General features: G+C 43.6%; 1 protein-coding gene across 1 annotated transcript in view; it reads right to left on the bottom strand.

The window, feature by feature from the left end:
* The window catches only part of DNAH10 (dynein axonemal heavy chain 10), a 126,866-nt gene that overhangs the window by 21,801 nt on the left and 83,067 nt on the right, over positions 1-21,998 (bottom strand). Inside the window, exons 44-59 of the mRNA XM_053369026.1 lie at positions 21,054-21,173; positions 19,617-19,762; positions 18,241-18,393; positions 15,846-16,106; positions 14,622-14,794; positions 14,321-14,414; positions 12,429-12,596; positions 11,117-11,305; positions 10,521-10,692; positions 9,452-9,655; positions 6,748-6,828; positions 5,196-5,393; positions 4,780-4,941; positions 3,386-3,560; positions 2,168-2,349; positions 933-1,069 (exon numbers count right to left, since the gene is read on the bottom strand). Of these exons, the coding sequence (XP_053225001.1) occupies positions 933-1,069; positions 2,168-2,349; positions 3,386-3,560; positions 4,780-4,941; positions 5,196-5,393; positions 6,748-6,828; positions 9,452-9,655; positions 10,521-10,692; positions 11,117-11,305; positions 12,429-12,596; positions 14,321-14,414; positions 14,622-14,794; positions 15,846-16,106; positions 18,241-18,393; positions 19,617-19,762; positions 21,054-21,173 (2,615 nt within the window). The remainder of the gene's footprint in view (positions 1-932; positions 1,070-2,167; positions 2,350-3,385; positions 3,561-4,779; positions 4,942-5,195; positions 5,394-6,747; positions 6,829-9,451; positions 9,656-10,520; positions 10,693-11,116; positions 11,306-12,428; positions 12,597-14,320; positions 14,415-14,621; positions 14,795-15,845; positions 16,107-18,240; positions 18,394-19,616; positions 19,763-21,053; positions 21,174-21,998) is intronic.

The raw sequence follows: 21,998 nt of genomic DNA, 5'->3' as shown, positions 1-21,998 counted from the left end.
TTTCAAAACTCTTTGGATATGTAGCTTCTGGTAATCCCCTCAAAACAGCACCATGCTAGACGTAATGTGTGACTAAAGCTCTCAACATAGACAATAGAGCATGAGACTCTTAACCTCAGGATTGTGGGTTTGGGCCTCATGTTGGGCAAAAGATTCCTGAATCGCAGGGGGTTGAACTAGATGACCCTCGTGGTCCCTTCCAACTCTACAATTCTATGATTCTATGAAAAATCCAACACATGGGGTCCAATTTGGAGTTTCAGTGGCCTGGGTGGTGTCCCTGTACTGATTCCCTAGTGTAAATCATACCCCAAGAGAGTTGTGCAGAGGCCTGCCTGGTTTCCCTTTCATGGCTATCAAGAACAATTCAGACCCCCTGGAACTTTCAAAATAAATAAATAAAGAGAGACGCTGGGAATGCCAATCCTGCAAATTCCACATAGGGGTGGGCAACGTGTCAGTTTCTATTTTATGTTTTTCTGTTGTTGTTGTTGTTGTTGTTGTTGTTGTTGTTGTTGTTGTTGTTGCTGTTGTTGCTGTTTCTACCTCATCCATCTGGCTGGGTTTTCCCAACCACTCTGGGCGGTTTCCAACAAAAGATACATTAAAACATCAGTCATTAAAAACTCCCCTGTAAGTTCAGTTCTCCATACTTCACCATTAATTTGTGGGTTGCTTTTTTTAAAAAAAGTCCTCATATATGCATTTTTCTATGCATTACTTGGCTGGAAAACTGCAATGTAAACTTTGGAGAAGTGCAAATTTCAAAGGATGGCTGTGATTTGTTTGCATATTGTTACAGAAAATGCAAATTAGGTATGTTTGCCTTGAAGTGCAAACTGAATCAAATTCCTCCTCCATCCCTCCTCCCAAGTCACTTTTAGCCTGGCCCTCATTCTGTTTACTGCCACTTCCATGTTTTCCCTTTGTACCTTTTCTCTCTTTGGCTTGACCTCCTTAGCTACATCACAGTAGCTCATAACAGCATCCACAAATTTCAGCATCCCTAAACCGGCTCTGCTGACAACTTCCATTTCTTCAAAGGTTGTGTTCAAGTTCTTTAGCAGTCCTCCAATTTAAAATGTCAGAGTTAATTTACAGTTTTAAGGCTAAAACACGTATTTCCCAGGACCAGAAGAGGATTGAAGTGGGAGGAACAGAAGGTTGCCTGCTTGCACACAGCTCAGGTGTGGGGGATACATTAAGTGAGGTTAGGGGCAGGGCCTCATCAGATGCACACCTAAGAGTAGCTGAGAGGTGTAGGACTGATGGACATGCCTTTCCCTATCTTGTACTTTTGACAACAAAGAGTTAATTCCTCACTCACTCCCGTCAGGACCGTGGCAGACTCCCATCATCCCTGCCCATTGGTTAAGCTGGCTGGGGCTGACAGGAGCTGGGGTCCAACAGCATATGGAGGCTCCCCATCCCTGATGTATAGAATGCAGTGGATACATTAATGCCACACACCTAAAATAAAACCAGCATAGCTGTAGCAAGAGTAGTTTGCTCCCTCCCTATCCACATGGATGCTGGTGTCAACCTTCTGGCGGTTCCCTCATTGCGAGAAGCAAAGCTACAGGGAACCAGGCAGAGGGCCTTCTCGGTAGTGGCGCCTGCCCTGTGGAACGCCCTCCCATCAGATGTCAAAGCGATAAATAACTACCTGACATTCAGAAGGCATCTTAAGGCAGCCCTGTTCAGGGAAGTTTTTAATCTGTGATATTTTAGTGTATTTTTGGTTTCTATGGAAGCCGCCCAGAGTGGCTGGGGAAACCCAGCCAGATGGGCGGGGTACAAATAATAATTATTATTATTATTATTATTATTATTATAATGGCTCTGGGCATGGGGGACAGTCAAGTGGAGAAGAGGGGGCGGGAATCACCAGTGCCTGTTTCTGGTGGACTGCTCTTTCCCCTCCCAGAGGTTCTTTCATTACCAATAACCGTGTGGGGTGCAGGTAAGTGTCAAGGCAAGTTTGCTATGACCTGGGCTGCCCCAAGAACCAGCCCTGACTTTGAGAAACAAGAAGTGCTGTATACAACTATGGACCTTCTTCCTTAAATATATGAATCCCTGAAAAGAAGACTGTGTGACATTTGCAGTATCAGACTGTAAAATGCAGTTTCAAGGGTACGATTAATTCTGCCACTTCGCAATTTACCTCGGACGGATTTCACTTGACTCTGATTAATCGAATCAAAATCGATTTCCATAAGGGAGCGTAGGAAGTTGGCCTCTGACATCATTCCTTTGGCTGTCTTCCAGTTGAGTTCTTTGTAGCCTCTCATGATGAGGATGCACTCGCAAACAGTCTGCACCTGCTTAGGGGGCTTAGCAAAGGACCTGAAATGCAAAAAGAAATCACAGAATTTCAGAGTTGGAAGGAACCCCTGGGGTCATCTAGTCGAGGCCCCTGCAATGCAGAAATCTTTTTGCCCAATATGGGGCTCAAACCCACGTCCCTGAGATTAAAAGTCTCATGCTTTTACCGATGGAACTATCCAGCCAATTGCTTACAGATTTTCTCCCTCCTTGAAATGTTGAGTCTCGGAAGACCTTAACTGAGCTGCACTTGGATAGGCTGGGAATGGCCAAGGGGGAGCTCAAGCCTGCCTCTGAGTAGCACAGACCAACTGGACACACTCTTTGACAGCCTGCGAAGAACTCTAGTCAAATTCTTTGTGCTTATGTTTTCATGTTTTTTGCTCCTTCATTTTCACGTGTGGTTTTCAACAAGGCTGGCTTACCCATCAAACTGACAGGAAAGGAGGGGAAAGCTCTCTGCCTTCCTCCCACCTGCCAAAGATGAGAATCTGATAACATTCCTGCCAAAAGTAACAGGAATGAAAATATTTAAATGTGAAGGACAGAGCTTGGGTTCAGCAGCCTAGACCAAGAGTGGTTAACCTGTGGCCCTTCAGATGCTGCTTGACTCTAGCTCTTATCATTCCTGGCTATTGGTCATGCTGACTAGTGCTGGGAGTAGAGAGAGCCACAGGTTAATTCCACCCCCACCCCCGACCTAGACACAAAAAGAAATGTATTGGAAAAGAGAGTGGAGGGAGAGAAAACCCCAAGAAAACTGCATGCCCCGAGTTGCTGGTGAGTTGCAGGCAGCCGGTGAGCTGGAGGGCCGTGTGTAATCTGCCTCCCCTTTAGCTACTGAAGGCAACTAGTCCTCTGTCCCCAAGGCGAGGACATAACTCAACTGGACAGATTGTCTCCTACAATGTGATTGGAAACAGATGGTAAGCAAACTTTAAATAGGTGCAATATGGATACAAAATTGGTATTAGAGCTGGTGTGAGCACTTATGATGAGCAATGGACATTTCTGTGTAAAGTCATTTCCTGTGCCAGGACGGCCGCAGTTCAAGTACCTGATCTCAGTGACATCAGATTTGTCAAGCTTCTGAAGTTCTAGTTTTGCGGCCTCCAAGATGGGCATGGCTTCTGCCAGGGCTGTTTCGGCGTCCTTCTTCTCCACTGCAATGACTTTGTTCTGCTCTTCTATTTCTATGGCTTTCTCCACAGCCAGCTTTTTCTTCTCCTCAGCTAATATGCAGGACAGGGATGATTGCAAAAATTACTCCTCAGAGCTGGCATCAGCTTCTTCAACACTGCTACAATACTGATGCACCTTTACAATGCAGGCGAGGAGAAGCTTTGGGCATTGCTGGGTTGTAGTCCAACAACATTTGAATTCCAATGCAGGGGTGAATGAAGGCGATGTGACACCCGGGGCGGGGCATCGCTACGTAGGGCACATGTGTGGCGTCGCTATGTATGACGCATGCGCTGTACATAGTGGTTTGCAGTGGCTGCAGCCGCAAATTGAGGATCCTCTACATGTGGCTGTAGCGGCACTGGAGGGATCCCACCACCGTCCGGCAAACTGCTATGTACAGTGCATGTGCGGCGCCGTTATGTAACGTGCATGTGTGCAGCACCACACATGCACTGTACATAGTGGTTTACCACCGGCACCGGGATCCTCTGCTCGCGGCTGCAGCCACCAACAGAGGATCCTCCACATGGGACTGCGGCGGTGCAATGGCTGCTCGCGATGCCGCTGCGAGGTGAGTCCTCACAGGAGCCTTCTTGTCACACACCCCCCCCAGATATGGCACCCGGGGCGCACCATGTGCGCCCCCACACCCCCACTGCAACACCACTGTTCCAATGATGGCTTTTCTAAAACCATCGCTTCAGTTGTGGGAGGGAGGGGAATCATGCAAGAACACTACAGTGTGGGGCGTGTTATTCAGATGAATTTGATAGAGATCATTTCCTTGCATAGTTTTCTTCATCATCCCAACAGTTCAGACCACAGTGTGCCATGCATGGAAGGAAGTGTTACATTTTCAGTTGGTTTTCTTGACTCATCAGATAAAACCAGACCCCATGTAGGTTGAATCAGTGGTGCTTTAACTCCTCTAATGAAAGGTTACTGGTAAATTTAGTTAGGGTTCTTCCTAAAGGTACTGGATGATTCTTCCTCTCCCCACAACCAAAAATCAAAAAAGCAAGAAATTCTTTGGGACTTGATCCATCTATGGAGAAACAACAACTTATAAATGCAAATTTGGAAAGATGGAATAATAGAACACACAATCCTAAATTGGCTCAGCACATGAGAATTTCTAGGCTTAGCAGCCTGTGATCTGCCAGGGAATAAAAATGAAGAAAAAGAGAGCCACCCAAGAGAGCCCAGTTTAGTTTGTGGGGTAAGTCCTCTAAACCTGAGTGAATTATGACTGTAAGAAACACTTGCCAATTGCTGTGTTAGTTGCAATCTCCTGTAATAAGGCTTCACAGGCCGCTGATTTCTCTGCCAGCACAATCCTTTGCTCAGCAAGCTTCAGGTTGAGCTCATCCAGCTGAATTGTAGCTTCTTTAAGTTTGTCTAAACCACCCTCCAGTCGTTTGCACTGAGCTTTGGGAAAGAGAAGAAGAAATGTTGTCATAAAGATGTGTGCTGTAAAATAAGATGTGGCTGTCCTGGCTGCACATGTAAAACAATGTATTTGCTCTTAATTTACGTAATTTACAGTACAGTCCTACTGAATTCAATGGAGCTCACTCCCAAGTTAGTGCAGTTATGATTGCAGCCATAGGCCATGCACAGAACTGACTTTGCACAACATTTTGTATGAGATTTGCAAAACTTCTTAAGAACACAGATGTTACCCCAAATGAACTGATTCTTTTCATCCAGCAGTTTGCAGTAGGTGTTGATGAAATCAAGATAATTTTTGGGGGTGACGTAGTTGCTCCGTCTGAGTTTCTGCTGAAATCTTTTGCTGTAGAGCCCCACTGAACCGTGGACCATGACACTGTGTTCAATGACTGCCTCAGTTTTTTCAGATGGGATCAGTGGATTGTTCCCTGGGAAAGAGAGAAAAAACACGCTTACCCGCAAAGTACAGAAGGCTAACAGAGTATATGCTGGAGGTCAGTGTTGCAACACACAAACGCAGTAGAGAGACACACAAGTTGTTATTGGTCTTTCTGGCTCAAAGAAATTAAGAAATACTAGTCTCTGTCATATCAAAGGTGCATTTCACTTAAGATGAACCCACACAATTAATCACGAGTAGTTCCCTCCACTCCAGTGTTTTCTTTTTTCTTTACCGTATTTTTCGCACCATAGGGCGCACTGGACCATAGGGCGCATCCAGTTTTTAGGGGGGGAATCAAGAAAAAAAATCTCCCCCCCCCAGCCCCAAAGAGCAGTGTACAGGCTGCGCACAACCTCTCCCTACCGGGGGGGGGGTTGCGCTCAGCTATGGAGCAAGCCAAGGCAGCAGGCAGGATGGATCCCGCTTGCTGTTTTGGCTTCCCCTTTAGCCCCGTGCAGCCTCTCCTTGCCGGGAGACGCTGCACAGGGCTTTCCTGGCTTTCCTGGGAGGTGGGGGGATTCCCTCACCTCTCCCAAAAGCCCGCAGAAGCCGCGCAACCCCTTTAAAGAGATCACGGCTTCTCCTGGCGTTTCTGGGAAGTGGGGGGAATTCCCCCACCTCCCGCAAAACCGGCAGAAGCCGCGCGCACTTTAAAAGGGCTGCACGGCTTCTTCTGGCTTTCCTGGGAGGTGGGGGGATTCCCTCACCTCTCCCAAAAGCCCGCAGAAGCCACGCAACCCCTTTAAAGAGATCGCGGCTTCTCCTGGCTTTTCTGGGAGGTGGGAGAAGGGACTGATGCGGCCAGTCAGTCCCTTCTCCCTCCTGTGGAAAAGCCCGCAAGAGCGCACGGAGCTTGTGTGCGGCTCTTGGGGGCTTTTCCCGCCTGCCTCCCCCCTGCATTCGCTCCATAGGACGCACACACATTTTCCCTTGCTTTTTAGGAGGGAAAAAGTGCGTCCTATGGTGCGAAAAATACGGTAATTAAAGTAGTTTCTCAGGTTGCAATCTCAAATAGAAGATTGGTGGAGGCTAGTGGGGCATGGGTGGAAGATAAGGTGTCTTAACCCTTTATTCTCTTCCAGTTTTTCACCTCCAAAATCAAGTGCCTCTCCACCCCAAGCTGCTTTTGGCCTCACAGAGGAAAACGAAGGGAAGGGTATTTGCTTCTTTCCTCCATAGGTAACAGCACTGGGAGAAGAGATAAGAAGAGCTATGGCAGGTCATAAGTTAAACAAGGAATAGGAAAACAGTAAAGGAAGGGGGAAATTAAGGCACGGGGAAGAATATGTTTCCTTCAATCACATGCCCATTAGCCTCTTGCTTCAAAAATGTTTACATACCCAAAAAGAACTTAGCAACAGCATCTAGAGCCTGAGGTGGCCAGGGCAAGAACCAGTCGATCCCAGTGTTATTGACAAGACCTTTGAAGAGAAATAACAAGGTTGATACTAGTGATGCAGGGCAGCAAGTTGATCTTTTCCCTTGTGATAGGAATTTTGAGGTCTTAGATATATGGTAATGTTCATAAGTGTATCAACCAAGCACGTACATAGCCAAGCACAGGAAGACCGACCTGAAACCATTTTGATTCCCAAACTGAGCAAATGTTTTCTCTGCAAGGTCAAAGTGGTAAACCTCCCCATTGTCTCTTTCCTCACAAATCCTGTCTTAAGGGCACATTTAAGATATGAATAGGGTGTGAGCCTGTGACCTGGCCCAGGAACTAAGTATTTATCATTACAAAAGACTGGCCAGGCTCCCCAGGCAATCCAATCAAGTAACTTGCCAGACAGGAGATAAACAACGACAGGAGAAAAACAACATTCAAATTTCTGTTGTAGACCGCCTTTTCTGTGATGTAGGTATGATGTATCTGAGGGGTGGTCTTAGGTTACACCCCTTCTCTGATGTATGTATGATGTTTCTGGGGGTGGTCTTGATCTACAGGGTGGTAATTTCAAAAGTCCATATAAGGCCTTGTGCGCCATTGTTCTGGGTTCCTCCTCCTTTCCTGCATGTGAGGGGAGCACCCTGTTGCATCAGATCAATAAAGATCAGGCTTACTAGCTGCTTTGCTTCTCAATAGTCTCTGGTTGGCCTCTGTTATTTTCTCCTACCAATAGGGAACCTACATAAGGACTCTATATGGGCTCTTGGATACCCCATAAGGGAAAAGGGCCATTTTTGTTTACAACACCCTCCCCCAGTTCTTCCTCCTCTTACATCTTTACTCTGTCATAGCTATACTAAAAGGGGGGACCATTTGCCAAAATCACTGTTGCCTTAATACCACCCTGTGTCAGTGGCAAGCCTGATGCAGACAAATTAAATGATGCCCATTAAATGAACTGGTTTATAGGCTTGCTGCAAAAGTTTTCTGTGGAATTCAAAGCTTTGATACCTTGCTACACCTTGGGCTTTCAAACTTTCTACCTTCAAGGAATTCCTTTCGTGTTGCCTTGGCTTCCAAAGATTTCCTGTGTTCCTGCCACATGACACTGTATATTGTAGAGGATCCTGGGTAATTTTCTAAGACACAGAAACTGGTCAGGCTTCTTAGGCTTCACTGTTCCTTGTGAACCCTAAAATCACACTCTAAAGCAGCCTCTCTCCACCTTGGGTCAAGATGTTGCTGAACTACAACTTCCATCAGCCCCAGCAAGCACAGCCAATGGTCAAGGATGATGGGCTTTGTAATCCAACATGATCTGAGGATCAAAGCTTGGGAAAGTCTGCTCTAAAGCACAGCCAACACCTTCCCATGATTGCACACTTCAGGAGAAAACAAGTAGTTGTAGTTATCTGTTCTCAGGGATTCTTATCTACTTTCTTTAGGTGTCAGGCAAAAACATTTATTTTTCCTGTAAAATGGCCCTATATTTCAGTAGCATTTTAGGGGTAGCTGAGTCAGAAAATGTCAGCATGAGTCTAGTGTGCTGGGGGTCCGTGCAAAGCAAGTTTATTGCGATCAGAGTGTTGCAATGGATATTTAGTAAAAGCTTAAAGTTTCTCTTCACACTGTCAATTGATTTCCAGTAAGGCAGCATACCATTAAAAGGATATATATCGAGAGCTACTTGAGTACTTTGTAGGATCAGGTCCCTACTTTCGCTTTTGTTGTTTTTAGTATTTGTAGTCTCTCGGTTATCAACCTGCAGTCCGCTGGCAGTAGGAGTTCAATATGGGTATGTCTTTAAGTTAACATCCTACATCAAAAACCTGACAGTACCTAACTACCAAAGGCTTTTCACCAAAGCCAGACTAAATGTCTTCCCCTCTGCAGTGTTGGATGGTAGGTTGAGAGGAGTTCCCTACCAGGACAGACTTTGCTCGTGTGCTCAAGACATCGATTCCATAAATCACATTTTGTTGCATTTAACAAAATATGAGCAGGCCAGGGCTGAACTGATACTACCCTTGCTGGTACCTTTCCCGGGAAAATCAAAGGCTCACTATGTCAGGTTCCTACTGGAAGACCGGACAAAAGCTAGAACGTTAGCAGTGGCAAAGTTTTTACTGGTGGTTGCAAGAACAAATGAGCCCTATATTCTAAACAAAATGCTTGATTAACCTGGAGGTAGGCTGTACGAATTGTGTATTGATTTGTAATGATTTGTTGGGTCTCTGGACCGTAATAAAGACTGACTGATTGATTGATTGATTGATTGATTGATTGATTGATTTTTCGCCAGGCCTTTGGTCCTTAATAATCAGTGGGCTCAAGTGAGTGGAATGTTTTACTCCTGCCTTTTAAAAATCTGTTAGATTTCTATTTGTCCCCTCCCTCCTTTCATGTCAGTTTCAATGCATGTGCTCATTTTTATATTGGAAGCCACTTTGCGTTACCTTGGGGATGAAAAGTGACCAATAATTTTAAAAAATAGTAATAATAACTTCAAAGTTCAACAGAACAGAGATTCAAAACCATTGCTCTCCACTTATGAAAACTAAGCTAATACCCACTTTTCAGTTTCATTTATCTGCATCCCAGGGGCAGAGAGGGGATGCCTGTTAACATACATACATACATACATACATACATACCTGGAAAATTTCGGCAACGTGTTCTCAGTGTTTCACCAACTGGGGACATCCCAAGGACAATATGGAGGTTGTTGGCACTCTTGTTTACAAAGTACTGCCAGACGCTTTCTTTGGCTGGGGCAGCTCCAGCTTTCATTGCTTCATTTGTAATCTGATTTAAAATATTGTCTCTTTCGTCATCTGGGAATAGGGCTGGCACCATTCCTATTAAATGAAGATAAGTTAAAAGAAGCTACTACTCCATGGTGAACATCCCGCCCACCCTACCACCTCCGGTAATCTGCTGTCTGGGTTATCTCACCCAATAAACTTCAGATTACTATGCATAATGACCATGATTATTTTATGTGATGCAAAGCACACTCATCTTCTTCCAAGTGGGATTTCCTACCATTGCACAGAGGCAGATGGCTACAGTGCCCCCCACACCCTCCAACTCCACTCTATAAAATATGAAGAATCGTAGAGAATTAAGGCTCAGCACTTTAAAGTTAAAGAACATGAGAGCAGACCAAGAGCCCATCTGGTACAAAATCATGTTTTCAGTGGGAAGCCTGCAAGCAGGATCTGAATGCAACATCAGTCTATCCACTTGTGATTGCCAGGATCATTTGGGTTGCCTTTTTCTGAACCTTTTCCAAATCTAGAATAGCTTTTGAGGTTAGGTGACCAGAACTATACACATTATTCCAAGTGTGGATGCACCATCAGGGTCAGCACAAGACATTTTGGAATGTGAGGTGACCACATGGAAAGAAGATACAGGCCCCCTGGAAAGAAGAGGTGAATAAATATCTACATCAGAAACAAGGGGGGCGGGAATAAAGATCTGCACTGGAAACAAGGGTGGGAGGAGACCAGCAGTGCCTCCTATTCACCAAGAGTCTGCTGGAGAGGTGACAGTTCCAGACTCCAAGGAGTATTTGCAGCTGTCACTGCCACTGTGGCTGTGGGGGCAGCAGCAGGCAATGCCCCTGCAAATCCTGCCGCCCAAGGCTGTTGCCTCACATTGTCTCATGGGTGGCCCAGCCCTGTACACCGTGTGGTCACACCATAGGTATGTCGTTACCTGATGTTAGCATGTTGTTGATGAGTTCCAAGAACCCTTCCTCTGCCACATGAGCATCAGTAAATAGGAATATCATTATTTTATTCTCAATCCCAAGTTTTACATACAAAGATTTAAGATCTTCCCGCAAATTGTTTTCTCCATAACCACGGCTCAGAACTATTTCAAAAACCTAAAAGTAAAGTATGAAATTAGTTGTATTATTTTCACCTGAAGCACTGATTGGTGAAGTGCAGGTAGGGACATTCCCTTGAGTTGCAATTCCTTCATTTAAGAAGTAAAACAAAACCTGATTCTGTCTCTCCCGGGGTGATATAAGGCCATTTTATTTAGGCGAGTTGGTAGCTGACAATTTGCCTCCCACCCCCCCCAGGGCTTTTAAAATTAATTACAGTACTTATATCCAACTAAGTTGTACTCAGAACAGACATACTGATATTAATGGATCTACGTTAGTAGTGTACATTAACGTCAGTGGGTCTATTGTGAGTAGGACTAGCTTTGGGTACAACTCAAAGCTAGTATGTAATCCAAGCCTTCAAGGACAGGGAAAGGTGATCATCTAAAATAAAAAAGCAAACTAATGACCCACTAACCTCGCATCCTGCTGTATAAGCTGCTAATCTTGCCAGGGACTGCTTCCCTGAGCCACCAACTCCAACAAGTAAAGCATGACCACGGTCCATCCTTATGATGCGATGAACACGAATCAAATGCTCCAGGGCATCGTCAAACAGCACCAGGTTCATTTTGGTATTCAGTTCATTGTACTCTTCAAGAATCTCCTGCAAGGGAAAGGCGAAAAGAGTGAGCTTGTGGAAGGGTTTCAACACCAAAAGAGCAGGGTGTTAAACAACAGCAACACTGGGATTGCCTGAATCCTGATATCCCTGCTTAATCACAGAGATCATTGGCAGGAGTGTTGCTGATTGTTCCCCGAGTTGGTGAGGCTAGTTTGACAACAGTGGGAAATCGAGCATTTTGTGTCATTGGCCCAGTCCTGTGGAACCCTCTGCCACTAGAGATTTAGCAGGCACCTTATCATAGAATCATAGACTTGTAGAGTTGGAAGGGAACCCAAGGGTTATTTAGTCCAACCCCCTGCATTGCAAAAATCTCAACTAAAACATCCGTGGCAGATGGACATTCAACCTCTGCTTTAAAACTTTCAAGGAAGGAGAGTCCACAATCTCCCGAGGAAGACCATTCCACTGTCGAACAGCTCTTACTGTCAGAAAGTTCTTCCTGATTTTTACTCAGAATCTCATTGCTTGTAACTTGAATCCATTGGTTTGGGTCCTACCCGTCAGAACAGAAGAAAACCTTTTAAATGCCTGCTGAAAACTCTTCTATTCTACTAGGCCTATGCAAGCAGTTAAAGAGTACATCCTTCCATAATGGTTTACTGGTGTTTGTTTTCAACTTTTTACGCATTTACTGTAAGGTTTTACGACTTTATTGCTGCAAACCGCTTTGATATATTTGAATGCTCTGGCGGTATAAAAATATTTTTAAATAAATAATTAAATGCTGGAAACACTGAATGAAAGGAATATCAGAATTTTACAGTGTAACCCTATACACATTTACTCAGAAATAAATTCCAGTGTGTTCCATGGAGATTACACCCACGTAAGTGTACATAAAATTGTAGTCTTAAGTTCTCACTTGGCCAAAAGAGAATGCTACTTATTTTTGGTGTCCACTAATAGTCACACCCAACAGGTGAATTAATACTAATGATAAGGGCATACATAACAAATATCCAGTTGTTATAACCAAGTAACATACACAAAAAATACAGGAAGAATCCCAGATATGTGTCTTTTAATCTCCTTTTCTATAGTGAAATCTTCAAACCTTCTACAATGAAAATAAATACACCACACACCAATTTAGTCACTGTACCTGAAAGAGAGCTTTGGCAGCATCGTAGTCCTGAATATCTTCATAAACACGAGGCTCACTTTCATTTAGGGCCATCCTAAAGTCTCCAAAAAGTATAGGGTCTCTCATAACATGCTCTAAGTCGTCTTTGAAATTGCTTTCCACCAGGGCTTGTATATGGCCTTCAACCTTATAATATATAAGAAAGAAAGAAAGAAATTTTCAGTTCTTTATTTAGGACCAGTCCTCTCCATTCTGCTTCACAAGGACTCATGCACTAACTTGATTAAATAAAAAAACCCCCACAAAGGTCTGCAGAATTCATCCCAAGGAATGTTTTGTGCAAGAATCTAATCAGAACCTATGTGTATGGGAAGTTGCTTTATAATTCATCAGGCCATTCAATCAATACTGCTCTCCAAGGCTTCAGGCACAGGTCTTTCCCAGTTCTGCTACCAGAAATCCTTTGAAATAAAGGTGACTGGGACTGAAACTGGAGTCTTCCATATGAAAAGCATGCAGTTTACCACTGAGCTAAGTCTCGGAGTACTGATGATGCCAATGGATTGTAAATTCTTAATGGCAAGCAACATTCCACATTGTGAGTCTGTGAGAGAGAGACAGAAAGAGCAGGAGTGGCAGAAGGGAGAGGTTCTACAACTAATGTGTGTTCTGCAGATATAGCAACTATGTTCAGGGGTTTAATTTACATGCCCCTTTAATGGGGTGACAATGTTTACCGCATTTTTCGCCCTATAGGACGCACCAGCCCATAGGACGCACCTAGTTTTTTGGGGGGGGAATCAAGGGAAAATTTTTTATTTCCCCCCCAGGTTTGCGCAGCCATCCCCAAGCTAGAAGAGGGAGACGGAGCGCTCCGTCTCCCTCTTCTGCCTTCAGGGACAGCCTCTCTAGCCTCTGTGGGGCAGCGGCTTGCCCCGCTGTCCCCCGAGCTTGTGGGGCTGGCGGGGGGGAGAAGCAAGCTTGCTTCTCCCCCCCGCCAGCCTCCAGATCAGGTCGGGGAATAGCGGGGTGGCGGCGCTGCGCCTCCCCGCTGCCCCCCAACCTTTTGGGCTGCAGGCTGTTGCCCGCAAGCCTTGCAAGCCCGCGGGACCTCCCGCCGGGCTTGCAAGACTTGCGGATAGCTTCCTGAAGCCTGGAGAGCGAGAGGGGTCGGTGCGCACCGACCCCTCTCGCTCTCCAGGATTCAGCGAAAGCCTGCATTCGCCCCATAGGACGCACACACATTTCCCCTTCATTTTTGGAGGGGGAAAAGTGTGTCCTATAGGGCGAAAAATACGGTACTTTTGTGGGATTTTGAACATCTTGGTGTTTATGGTATGAAATGTGAGGGAAACACTAGGAATATGACAATTTTGAGGCTCTGGATTAGCAGAGGGATTGAGAGGCTGTTTTAAGGTTTGATATGGATTTAGAAATGACTGCTTGGCTCCCAGTTCAAGCATGAAGCCAAAAACAAACCTTCCTGCATCAGTAGAAGTAACACTCCATGGGGCACTAGCTCCTGCCTGCTCATATGACAGTGTCCATTCTATGTTATCACAGCTCAGTTCTGAAAGCCAGTCTTTAGTAGGAGCAACCCTCTTACAAATTCATGGGATACAAGCAGAGCTATTTTTCTAGAAAAAGAGGTGCCAGAAGTCACCATGAACGCTTCCCTTGTTCTCTTAGAATGGCAATGGTCCCCACCTGAGGTGCGTCAGAACCAACCTGAGAGGTGCTAGAACTGAGTTCTTGTGAGTTCCAGCAGAAAAATCCCAGGATGCAAGTAAAACAACTGCATCATACAGAGCATTGCTTGAGCCGATGATTTTATTTCAGAGAGGCACACAGCTGTCTTAAAGTAGCCAAATGGATATTAAGTCACCAGCAGTAAAACGGCTAGAACTCACCAGAGCTTTGTCAACTTCATTAATCAGCCTGTCATGGAAAACCCGCAGGCACTCATTCCGCCATACTCTCACCATCTGTGCAACTGTCTGGAACCTATAATAAAACAAAAACTGGGTCAAATCAGCAAATACAAAACATGGGACTTAGTAGGCTGCCTTTCACAAATGCAGAATTTGTAACTTATCTGAGCCCACTTCTTCCAATTTGGAGTAACTTTTTATGAATTGGTATGTTTGAACTGAATGAACAATTTGAATATTGTTACAATTCCAGCGAAAAGCTAGGTGCCTGTTCACTCACCGTTCTGGTGTTGTTTGAACAAGTCCATTGTAAACTCTGGACAAGTCCCGCAGGTTAAAAATGTAATGGAATTTTGAAGGAGTTGGAGGTAAGTCACGGACTATCATTTGATAAAGTGTCAGTGTAGAGGCTGTCATCTTGTCAGCAATTGCAGATATAAATTCATTGAAAATCTGCAAACATAAAATAGGGGGAGATGTTTTCAAGAGACAATTGTGAGAAGGGTTTTTCTTTAAAACTTACTTTTTCTTGCAATGTTTTCCATCAAACGGCAAGCAAACTATGCTTTCAACTTACGTTAGGAGCACCTTTCCTGCATCCCACATGCATACATGCTTGTTGATGACCTCTATACGTGACTGACAAATCATTTTCTAAAGTAATGACTTCTTGGAAAAGGCTTCTTGAAAACACAGCTTGGTAAACCCAGCATTGGCAATGGGCACTGGGGTCTATTTTTTAACATGGGATTAGATTTTGCCTTGAGCAAGATTGCTGGGGGAAAGAGCCAGCAGCATTGGCTCTGCCCCCTGATTCATTTCCACACAATGCCTGAACCCCCTCATTCCAAGTGTGTTTGGCAGAGTCTGCCTCTTGCAACGCACCTCACCCACAATTTATGTAAGAGTATGCAGTTGACATATATGATCCCCCACAGACCATTTGTTACAGTCCACTCTAGCAAGGAGGGCTTCACTGAATCCTTTACCTGTATCTCTGTATCTATTGGAAAATGGTGCTGAAGTGTATAGTAAAGGGTTGGTGGGCTTCATGCTGAAAGCCAGATGAGAAGTCCCTGAGGTCAGATGGAGGCTCCAGGCCATATGTGATTTTTTTTCTATGACATCCCGCAGCATACTGGCTAGCTCACAAGAACCACAGAACAAGATTCAGAAGGAGCTCTGCATTTCAGTTCACTAAGCCTTCATTACTTGAAGGGTTATTACTATTTATTATTTATTAAATTTATATCTTTAGGAATGTGGCCACATTGAAAATGCAATAAAAGATTTGCTGTTACACCACAGAAGAAAATGTAGGGATATTTTCAAAGGTTCTACTAAGAGATTAAACAGCAGCAGGATGGCTACAATTTTTGACAGTGGTCCGTTACTCTGGGGCAGGGGAGGTCTGAGGGCAATTCTTAAACAAGTATTGAAATTCTGTACAGGTCTCTCAACAATAATTTAATCAATATCTCTCTGTATAAATAATTCAGATTACCGAAGTATGGCCTTTTAAAATGGAGGCGTATATCAAGTGCAGTGACGACTCTGAAGGAAATGGCACGTTGAAAGCGCTAAAGAGCGAAATGAATCGTGGGTCAACTTCATTACGGCCTCCCCCAGCTTTGCCCATGGCAGCAATGAAGCCAAGGTCACGGAGGTACTTGCAGTTCATCTCCTTGCCACGATCATACAAGGCGCCTTTCTCTAAGAGTAACTTCAGCAGCGCAATAGGCTGTTGGGTCCCATATTCATCAACCTTTGAACAACAAGAGAGTTAAAATGCTTAAACAAAAAACAGAAGGGCTACCAACAAGCAGCTTGAGTTATACCCCTCTTTTCAACTACCATCAACAATATTTATAAATCTCCTGTCAATGACAGATGACTGAATCTGGTGGCTTTGATTTCACTCAAGTTTTCCAATCTTAAATTCAGTTTGCCCCAAGGCAGGTTCCACAAGGATGTGCATTACAGGAAGCTGACCTCAGGCACCAGGCCTGTTGGCAGACCGACTCTGTGTTATAAAGAGTTCTGCAAATGTGGTATGAAGGCCAGCAACTTGAACCCCACTGTGTGGGAATCCTTTGCAGACAACTGCAGTGCCTGGAGACACAGTCAGGTTGAGTATCCACAGCAGTGACCAGAGGAGAAATGACTGCTGGGAGGAATGTAGAGGAAAAAATGTCATGGTGTATTTGTAACAGTGAAACCAGATGCCTTCATCTTCCCCAGCTGCAATAAAGCATGTCTCTCCAGTATCGGTCTCTGCAGCCACAGCAGGTGCTGTAACTCTCCAGCAGTTTGACTTTACCCCCAATGGCACACTCTTCAATTACGTCTGGAGACAGACAGATGCCAACCATGCCATGGCAAGTGAAAATGTATTTTTGTTAATGTCTCCTAATATACATATTTATGCACACAATTTGCCTAGAATACATTTTTGTATGCTGATTCAGTCATGCAGTTTTTTTGCATTCTTTGGCTTATGAACTGCTTTGCAAAATTTGGAGAAGGGAGAATTTAAAAAGAAAGCCTTGTTTCAATTTGTGCATTGGTTTGAAAAGTGTAAAATTTGGGAAATCCGCATTAAGATGAAAACTAATTATATTTTTTCCATATTGCTACTTTCCACACAGGTCCACAATAAGGAATAAACGTTCATATGTGAAAAATTCAACAAAAATTTCACATGCCTGGAGAAGTAAGCATGCCTTGATTCCTTTTTTCTTTATTTCGAATTTAATTGATAAATTACTTAGTAAACCTTGAAGAGTGAGCTATTATTATTCAATATTTATTATAACTAATACTACATTTATATCTCACACTACCTCCACAAGCTCAGGACAACATACATGGTTTTTCCACCTTCCTCCCTTTCTCCTATGAGAGAATGATAGACCCAATGTCACCCAGAGAACAGAACCTTTGTCGCTCAAGTTCTAGTCTGACAATCTGACCACTAAGTCGCATTGGCTCTCTTTTACAAATGTACCAGGTACATTTTCTATCAGGTGACAGAAAATAAATAGCAGGAAACACCATCAGAGCACTCCTGACATATGGTTGTCAAGCCTCTGCTTAAAGACCTCCAAAGAAGGAGACTCCACCACACTCCTTGGCAGCAAATTCCACTGTCGAACAGCTCTTACTCTCAGGAGGTTCTTCCTAATGTTTAGGTGGAATCTTCTTTCTTGTAGTTTGGATTGCTCCGTATCTATGATTCTCCGTATCTATGATTCTATGACTGCAACAAGAAGGTACAGTACCTTCCTCTTACACCCAAGTTGTTTGCTGCAGGCTTTGATGGTTCTGTAGAAGGATTAGACCAACCTTCCAGATGTTCTGCATTATAACTTCCATCATCTCTGACCATTGGACATGCTGGCTGGAGTTGATGGGAGCTGCAGTCCAAAACATCTGGAGAGCATCATGCAAAGGAAGGCTGAATCACAGTAACAGAAAACATGCTGGACAATTAGTTGTAACCAGCTAAATTCCACTCAGATCAAGACTAATGGACCTAAATTAGTCATATCCTTTAATGGGTTTACTCAGAGCATGATTTATATTGTGAGTACTCCAATGACAATAGCCATGACTAGCCCAATGGAACCTTTTGTGATAGAGGCAGTGTTCTTTGATTGCTAGAAGCTGGGGGCAAACCACAGGGCACTGCTATTATATCACTGTCTGTGAGCTTCCCTTGGCGTATAGTTGGTCCTGGATTAAATGAACCCTTGGTCTGATCCAGAATAGCACCTCTTACACATGTAAGTTTCTTCAGAAACAAAGGATGCAAAGCATTCCCTTCCCGGCATCAGCTCCATTAAAAATGCTTGAATGTGTCTTGAGACGCTCTTGCATACTTGTATGTATATTCTTACCCTGGGCATGTTCATATCATCCATAAAGACAATGAGGCGCTTTCCCATTGGGGGACCATAGGTCTCTTTGGTCCGTTTCTCCACGTTTGCTTCCATATTCCTTTGAATATCCATGGAGGTAGTGCGAGAGGAGAAGTTAATGATAAGCAGCACCTGGAAGTGGAAGATTAAAAATGTTGTTGGGAAATGAAGGCTCATGCCAAGGACTTCCTACTCAGCAGGCAGAGGTAAAAAGCTGAGAAGGGATTATATATGTGATAGTTAAATTAAAACAGAGTGTCTCTATCATTACAGAGAATATATTAATTTCAGGAAGTAGACACAATCCCAGTAGTATTTCTCCACTTATTGAGGAATTGTGATTTACAGATGCATTTCAGTGTTTCTGATTGATGGCAGCAAAAATATGTTAGCACTCAGTTCTCGAAAAGAACAGTTTTGTGGACAGGCAAGGTATAGGAGATTATGCTAATAAGAATGTCTCAAATTAGTTACTTTTATTTATTTACATGTTTATCCTATCCTTCCTCCAAGGATTTCAGGGTGGCATACATTATCACCTTCCATTTTATCATTGCAGCACCCTTGTGAGGTACGTTTGCATGAGAGAGGGTGACTAGTTCAAGGGCAATGAGATCAGGTAGATTTTGGAAAAATATAAAATGGTTTAGAAAATTCACACTACAAATAACACTACCAAAAATAACTCTACAAATAAGTCAAGAATGTACGAAGCAATTTAGTTATATTAGTCATATTAGATAAATGTAATGTTTGAAAACTTGGGAAACCTTCTGCTGCTGCTGCTGCTGCTACAGAAGAGGATTTTTAAAAAATAAGATTTAATATTTACATAAATTCTCTAAAATTTGTTCTAAACAACAAAGGACATTAATCTAAAATCTGAATCATTCTAATGTTCTTTGATTTGTGGAAGATTATCACATTTGTACCAGTTTACAGAATAAATAAGTTTAAAAATTGCTTTTAAAAGCGTCTTACTGACTTTGATACATTCTCTCTCTTAAAATGTCAGGCCAAGTGGATATACTGTTTAATAAAATACTAAAATATAGTCATTGCTGGAGCAGACTAAGTCTGCAAACTTATACACATTTACCTGAGGGCAATAAACCTCACTGAACACACTAGTTGTTTCTCAGTAGACACTCATAGGACATGACTTAAATAGGCAAAAAGGGGTATGTATGAAACCAGAGATTCTGGGGACCTGTGTAGCAAAGGATCTGTCCCCTATACTCATCCCTCAGCTTTTTGCTCCTTCTCTCCTTTTTGCAACAGGAGAATGAGCTTCTTTCCTTATCTGGAAGTGGAGTAAAGGTGTAGGGCTAATTACATAAAATCTGGACCCTTACATTTGTGTCTTGATTTAGTTTCTTAAGAAAGTTCTGTGTTGTTGCCGTCTTTGAGGTTCCAGATTCTCCAACCAGAACAACGGGGTGTTTGATTTTTACCATCTTTTCTAGTAGCCAGTTTGTACGGGTTGTGTCCACTGTGGGAACTAAAGAGTGTGTATGTTAACTTGGAATACAGATAGCAAAAGAAAACCAAGCAGCTTTAAAATGATAGATTTGCATAGATACTCAATGCACAATCACTCCAGTAACAGAATTCATTTAGAGACACAAGACCCATTGTCTGATCCAGGGGTCGTTTGTTCCTCTAGCAGCTTAGAGGATAAAAGAAAAATGTTTCTAGACACACTATTTTAGAATGGAGCATTGGCCCCTTAGGGAGATATCCAGAGATGGGTTGTCTCCACCCATAGCCCAGGAAAGTCAAGTCTCATGTGGTGATGTTTCGTATGCCTAGACTGGCTCAGGAGGCTCCACTGTCAAGCAGAGAACAGCACATGTAAACTAAATCTGAGGCGGGGGGAACATTAAAAGAAAATAACAGAAGCCTCCTCTGAGAAGGCCAAGCAGAAGTGGATGAAAGTACATGGTGGCCAAACCATGGTCATTTGGGTGGAACAAGCTGTACCCATTTGTAGTATGCTACCTAAAGAGGATAAGCTGGATAACTCTATGAATGAGAGGAACTTTCATGGTAAGTGACCAATGTTTGTTCTGTTCAGTGGGAGGAAGACATCCAGAAATGGGACATGCCCACTCCTTATATTGAAGGGCTGAAGGTGACAGACTAAAGACAGGATGATGATGATGGTGGTGGTGGTGGTGATGATGATGATGATGGAGGGTCAACAGAACGTGAGAAGAAGAAAAAGAAGAGTTTGGACTTGATATCCCGCCTTTCACTCCCCTTCAGGAGTCTCAAAGTGGCTAACATTCTCCTTTCCCTTCCTCCCCCACAACAAACACTCTGTGAGGTGAGTGGGGCTGAGAGACTTCAGAGAAGTGTGACTGGCCCAAGGTCACCCAGCAGCTGCAGGTGGAGGAGCGGAGACGCGAACCCGGTTCCCCAGATTATGAATCTACCACTCTTAACCACTACACCACACTGGCTCTCCTTGGAGAAGGGACTCTAAGGAAAAACAGGTAGCAAGAAAGCTACACATACGAAGAAACTGCTGGTGGAAACACTAAGTAAAGGAATCTGCTCTGAACTTGGGCAAGGCAAGGCAGTAACTGGGGTAGAGCCTCCTGAGCCAGCTTAGAGCTACAAGATGTTGTCATGTGATCCTGCCTCCCAGGGATGATCAACGAAGATGAGCCATGTAAGGATGCCTCTCATGTACTGGACAAGGCATAAATAGGTTTGCAAGCTGCAATTGATTAACTTGTGACATTAATTACTCCCACTAAATTATGCAAAGCTTTAGTCACACTTACCCAGAATATCGATAAATTTCACTTCGGGTGAGTGGATATATTCAGGGACCAATTTGCTCCAAGGCACCCACTTTTTCATCAGTCCCTCAAAGTGAAAGTCATATAGAGTTGGAAGCTGGCCTGAAGATAAATCAATTATGATAGCTTAGACCATACTTATGGTCAGAGATTAGTCATTCATGATTACTGGAGGTATGTTGCAAATGAGACATCCAGTATAGTATGCAAAGCAACATGCTGAACACATTATCAGACAACATGCTGTCCAAATTATCAGAAAGCACTAGAATTAGGCCCAAAAGATTGGCAGATAATATATGTGTATACCTTGGCCTTAGTATGAATTTTATGCTCTCAATATTACTGTTGTAAAGCACCTGTTTCAGGCAGAATGTCCTTATGGTTCAGGGACTCTACTTCCTCCCTTGGGAACTGACTGCACCTGCCTGTGGTTCCAAGGGTAGGACATAACCTTAATCCACTGAGGAGAAGATATCATAGTAAGTGCAACAAATCTTTTTATTATTATTATAGGGTTATCCTGAGACAGGTTCTTTTTCCTACTTGCTCCATAGACAGTGCCATGTGACTCAGTGTAGATCATGAAGTTTCCATTGAAGGAAACTCAGTTTCAGTAAGTAATCAAGCAGAAACAGAATATGTTCTACTTTACATAACGATTGTCTGAAAAATCTATTAACATTTCTTATTTACTTCAAAGAACTGAAGTCCTTACTCAGCAGCCCCCCAAGTCCCGTCTCTATGCTGCGTAGCATAGTTCAAGGAAGGTAAAAACTACCAAGATGAAACTCCCTCAGTGCCACAGGGCTAAACAGAAAAGGCATGGGCTTCAGAGTTTTTCACTTGGCTTGCATCAAAGCCCTATTCAGCCACTGTAAAGGATGTGTACACCTGTGTTGAACCAAAGGTGAGACTAGTCAGTAT

This window comes from Podarcis raffonei, chromosome 16 (assembly GCF_027172205.1).
Source record: "Podarcis raffonei isolate rPodRaf1 chromosome 16, rPodRaf1.pri, whole genome shotgun sequence".
Lineage (NCBI taxonomy): Eukaryota > Metazoa > Chordata > Lepidosauria > Squamata > Lacertidae > Podarcis > Podarcis raffonei.
Note: the sequence above shows the minus strand (reverse complement) of the source record. Positions and strands in the feature narration are given on the sequence as shown.